The 5,823-nt window shown below is 32.2% G+C and overlaps 1 protein-coding gene across 1 annotated transcript in view; it reads left to right on the plus strand.

The window, feature by feature from the left end:
• The window catches only part of LIMS1 (LIM zinc finger domain containing 1), a 47,294-nt gene extending 43,463 nt beyond the window's left edge, over positions 1 to 3,831 (plus strand). Inside the window, exons 8-10 of the mRNA XM_007942365.2 lie at positions 395 to 443; positions 2,040 to 2,115; positions 3,717 to 3,831. Coding sequence (XP_007940556.1) covers positions 395 to 443; positions 2,040 to 2,115; positions 3,717 to 3,831 — 240 coding nt within the window. The remainder of the gene's footprint in view (positions 1 to 394; positions 444 to 2,039; positions 2,116 to 3,716) is intronic.
• Positions 3,832 to 5,823: the final 1,992 nt, after the last annotated feature.

Here is a 5,823-nt window from a genome sequence, read left to right on the forward strand (position 1 = left end):
TATGATTGACTTATTTCACTCAGCATAATGTCCTCCAAGTTCATCCACATTATGTGGTATTTTGAAGATTCTGTGTTATTCTTTAGGGTTGCATAGTATTCCATTGTGTGTATGTACCATAGTTTGGTTATCCATTCTTAAGCTGATGGACACCTAAGTTGTTTCCATCTTTTGGCTATTGTAAATAGTGCTACTGTATAGATAGATTTTTTTAAGTGCTGAAAAATAAATTATTTTCACTGTAAGAAATAAAAACTATCCAATGATCTTTACTAATTTACCATTACTAATGGTTAATTCTGGTTTCAGATAGCCAGCTATTTGTTTTTAAGTGAGAGAAAGAGTTGACATTATGTTTTCAGAGTTCTAAAACTTAATACTTTTTTTTTTTCAGCTATTTGGTGATGTTTGTTTCCATTGTAACCGTGTTATTGAAGGTGATGGTAAGTGTCTGTGGATTCTATGTGACATTTTGGCACAAAAACATTTGAGTAAATTTTGAAAATTGAAAAAAGTTGACGATTGCTATTTTTTGGAATGTGATCTTAGCAGTTACTTTTTCTCTTTCTTTGCCATATTTCCCAAGTAATCTAGCAATGAGACTATAATATATTAAGAGTTGGATTTGTTCTCCATTTTATACTACTTCAAGCTCATATTGAGCATTTCAAGTTCAGTTTAAGACTGTGATTCAATATGCAGATTCCACATAGGATACCACATTTCTTTCTAATAATTACCATGGGTCCATGTGGGGTATGAAAGGAACTAGGCTGTGGCAGTAAGAATTCTAGTTGGGATTACCACCACCAAAGTCCTAGACGGTTGTCTTGTTCTGGAGTCTTTTCTGTTACCCAGTGCCTCAGGGTTCTTACACTAAGAGTTGAGGGAACTATTACTGTAGACTGTGTCTTGGCAGATCCTGAGACCTGTTTCTGTCTTGTTCCTGGAATTATATAACTTTGAAGTTATAATAGGGCATTGCTTATTAGGAGCAGTTTAATCTTCTGTGCCATTTAGGAAGAGTAATGTTAGCCTTACAGATGCTAAAACTTGACAGTTATCTGTAGGCATTTCTAGTGCTTATCACACTTGTCCTGTGATAATTAGGCAGGGCTGATTGACTGGAACAGAGAGGAAGCAGCTGTGTTTGCAAATAGTGGCTAACACAATTCTGCCAGAAACTTCCTGGCAACGTTTTAAGCATTCCTGTTTTCAGCAGGCTTTATAGTTCTCAGCAGATATCACCTAACTCAGGAAATACTTTCTGAAACACTGCCTCTATGCAGTTTGCAAAAGAACTAGTTCAGGAAGGCAGTATTTAGTGCCCCTTGGAAATAAACTCCCTCCTACATGCAGCACAGTTGCCAGGTGAAAGAAGATGTCAAAGAAAGGTAAATAATTATTGTCCACTTCGGAAGAAAGACTACTAAATGGAATAAGTTAATGTCTGGACTTTTAAAAATTATCTTTCTAGTTCATATTTCTCTGTTAGGCAAACAACAGTAGGAACATAAATGTAGTGGAGAGTCACTGGTAGACAAGCCTGTGCCGGAAAAGTGAATGTGAGTAAAGTCAAATGTGTTAGAGGTATGGGCCTCATCCACAGCAGTGAGCAGACACACTCTTTGGTGAGAAGAAATAGACATAGTATAACCATTTAAATTCTCACAGGGTATTCAAAGGAAAGGCAGAATTACAACACAATAATTGAACTACAAGTAAAGGTTGAAAAAAGTAGTGATAAACTGCCTTAAGTAGAAGCTTATGCTCATGGGAGGCATAAATTGTTTGTATGCTTTTTAATAATTGAAAAAATAGCCTTAATATCATGAATAAAATAGATTAAATCAATAAACATCAGTTACTTGATAGCACTGAACGTTTTAGTTATGTGATTCTTTTTCTAGAAAACCTTAAAAATTTCTAGGTGTTACAGAAGTAGCTTTAGCTCTCTTTTAGAGTTGAAATTTTAAATTTCCCCTCTCTGCCATGCCAGTGTATTTCTATGTGACCAAATGTCTTCCTTCTTTCTCTAGTGGTTTCTGCTCTTAATAAGGCCTGGTGCGTGAACTGCTTTGCCTGTTCCACCTGCAACACTAAATTAACACTTAAGTAAGTACTGCAGTTTGGTGTAGTATGACTCCTAAGACTGAGAACTTTAGGGTAACATTTTTAAAAATACTTACAGAATTTTTAACAATAGAATTATTTGATTCCTTATTTCTTCTTTCTGTTCAGACTTTCTGAAAATAAAGGTATTTCCTTTAATTATTCCCTGTTCTTTCCTCTATTTCTTTGTCTGGCTCAAAGGGATAAGTTTGTTGAAATTGATCTAAAACCAGTCTGCAAACACTGTTATGAGAAAATGCCAGAAGAATTTAAGAGGCGACTTGCCAAACGAGAGAGAGAAGCAAAGGATAAGGACAAGCAGAAAAAGAAAAAAACAGTCTGTTTGTAAACTTTTCTATCCCTTCTATCATCATTTTCACTCCTTTCTTCCTTGGTTAGTCATTTGGAATGCTTTTGTTCTGTTTCTGTCTCTTTGTTTTGCATGTATTTGTAGCTGCCAGAGATTGAAATACATGTATTTGTCATGTGTAGAGTTAGTCTTTTTGCATAATTATTAAAATTATAAAGATTGCATGAATAAGGTCCACACGTATATTAGCTTGTGCTTCATATATTTTCCTTAATCTGTAGCATTCGGAACCTCCTTTTTTTTTTTTTTCCTAATCACAATACAGTGTAGATATCCTTTTTTTTTTCCATGGGTTGAAGGGAAGAATTCTAATCTGTTACTAGATAGATGGTGGGAAAAGTTTTAAGTTATATCAACTTACTTTACCATTTTGTCATAGTTGATAATGTACTATACCACTAGACTTGTTCAACAAATGTTTAATAAGTATAATTTCATAGATAATGAACAAGTTACAAAGTTGTGTGTTTCTCAATTCAGAATTAAAGATCCTAGATTCCAAAATTGTAGGAAATCTATTGCAGATGGTCAGAAAGCCATCTGAAAAGTTACCTTCTCTAGGACTGTTGTACCAATAAATTGATAATGCATATTGCTCTAGCTTTTAGAAAGAACAGGTAGGTTCTCTTTACAGCTACCATGTGCAAAATAACAGTGGGTGATTTTGGCTACATTTGTGTTCTTTAAGAGCAATGAAAATCTTTCTCATAACTTTCCCTGTCACGCAATCAAAATAACTCATCAGGATTTGAGATGAACATTATTTTGTTAGGGGTGGGAGGCAAATCATCTTATACTAGGAAAAGGTGAAACCTCAAAGCTATCTGATTTAAAATATTAAGATCATTTCCTCCAGTAAAGAGAGGATTGTTCACATTATAAAAAGATGATTCTTTGCTTTAAATAAGTGTATTCTTTAAGGTGTTCTCATGGTACCTTAAAATGTGATTTATTATACACCTGAAATTTACTTACATTAGATTTCCTGTATACTTATCATTAAATAAAATATACATTTTATATGGCATAATTTAGAAGAACTAACTTTTTTCAAATTATATTGTGAATTTATTATTTTCCACAATGACAAGAGTTAAGATTAGAATAACAGTCCTTTAGTAACATGAATATGGGTATTAATCGTATAGTATCTTCATTTAGTTCAGTAAAATTACTTCATGTTACTTGTATGTCTAAATTGCACATTTCCACTAATTTTGTTTGTTATCTTTAGGAATAAGTTTGTGGAGTTTGACATGAAGCCGGTCTGTAAGAAGTGCTATGAGAAATTTCCACTGGAGCTGAAGAAAAGACTTAAGAAACTAGCTGAGACCTTGGGGAGGAAGTAATTGCCTTTATTTTACTTTTTTCCTTCTATGCAAAGATAAGAAATCACCAACATTACTTGACTTAATCCATCTTTATTTAAAGCTCTTTCTCAAAACAGTTGAGACTGAAGGAGACTTACAGGTTTTCTTCATCTCTTTTTTTTCTAATTAAGAAAAAAAAAGTTTGTGTAATGTATTTAAAACATAGCTGAAATCAGGATTTACTTTTGTTAATCCTTATCAATTTATTGACATGCACACTATACTTAACAACAAAAATCACATGGTTAAATATCAATTAAGATCCAAAAAAATTAAATACAAGTTGGTAAAATGCAAGTAAGGAGTCAACTTTTACATGACACAGATAAAAATATAAAAATTTTTTCACATTGTTATTCAGAAGAAAATTACTTTCAATTGCTGTTGGGAGAAAGTATGAGAAAGAAAAATAACACCAATAAAAATAAATCTGTTACAAATTTAGCATGTTTGTCAAATTAATAGCTGTAGAAAAGATATAAAGATTACTAAAACAAGAAACAAATGTATTCGGAAATACTTGGTTTTGTTACTTTTTTGTTATATGCAGTAATTATTACGCTTAGTTTTATGTTTTGCTCTTTTTGTAAACTTCCTTCATATAAATACTTAACAGTAGTTATAGTTAATTAATAGTATGCCTTTTTAAATTTTGTGCAGAAATTTTCTACCCAGTGTTTGAAAATACAGTATACTTTACAATATTGGACAAATAAAGTATTTTTTAATGTATTCCAGCAAATATGCTCCTAAGTTTAATATCAAAGATGTAGACTTACAATAGGACATGAAATTAAATTTTATGTAGCTTGGAATATATCTCTTAAAAAAAAGTGTATGTGTATTTATTGTTCATATTGTCTTTATAATCACGCTAATATGTGTGCTTTATGCATAATCAAATTTGCCTTGCCTTAGAAAAACACATATTTTAATCAGGAATTCTAGCTGTTTGGTACAATACCAACTAAAAGTAAGTGCTGTTGTTGTTGTTGTTATGTGCCGTCGAGTCGGACCCGACTCATAGCGACCCCTCCTTGGGTTTCCGAGGCAGTAGCACTACGGAAGTAGATTGCCCAACCTTCCCTCTGAGGAGTGGCTGGTAGATTTGAACTGCCAGCCTTCTGGTTAGCACTCAAGTGCCTTAGGCACTACGCTACCAGAGCTCCCAAAAATAAGTGCATTGATTGAGATTTATAAACCCAAATTCATTTATTACAGTGCTGATTGTGTTTAATTTTGTTTCTCGGTTTTTTTCATAGAAACCCATTGAAATTAACTTCTGTCATCTTATTAGAAAGAATTATGTTGATATGTAATTGTTTCATGTTTTCTGTTTCCAGTCTCATAATTAATTGGATTTTATTTAGGTAAATAACAACTGTAAATGACACTTTTAAATTGGAAGAAGGATGTTAAAAGTAGTGAATTACTATACTTTATTAAAATTAATCCTGAAGTTTCAGGATCATTTTATTTAGTATAAATAAGGTAAACAGAGATGGAAATGACACTTTCAACTTGGTAGAGGGACCTTAAAAGTGTTACTTTTAGGTCAGAAGTAGGAGTTTTTCTACTTTATTAAAAAAAAAAAATTATCCTGAAATTTCAGGATCATTCTTTCTGGATAAGTTTGTTACATAAAGCAAGCTTTATGAACATTTTGAAAATGTTATTGCTGCTATGTTATCATTTAAAAAGAAGCTTACCCAAGATGGCCTTCTAAAAGGAAAGTTGCTGGGTTTTCCAGAAATTACTAAAATACTGTTTTGCCATAAGAAATCTCAGGATGCTACCACTCTGCCATTAAAATATTTGTGTGCATGCATTTTAAAATACATATATATATATATATATATATACATGCATGCACTTAACTGAGGAAATTCTGTTTTCAAACAGATTACTTTTTAGTGTCCTTTTAAAATTCAAAGAATTATCATAAATGATTGAAACTACTATGTATTTTAA

The sequence above is a fragment of the Orycteropus afer genome, unplaced genomic scaffold (genome assembly GCF_000298275.1).
Source record: "Orycteropus afer afer isolate SDZICR_OR568_19922 unplaced genomic scaffold, OryAfe1.0 scaffold00089, whole genome shotgun sequence".
Lineage (NCBI taxonomy): Eukaryota > Metazoa > Chordata > Mammalia > Tubulidentata > Orycteropodidae > Orycteropus > Orycteropus afer.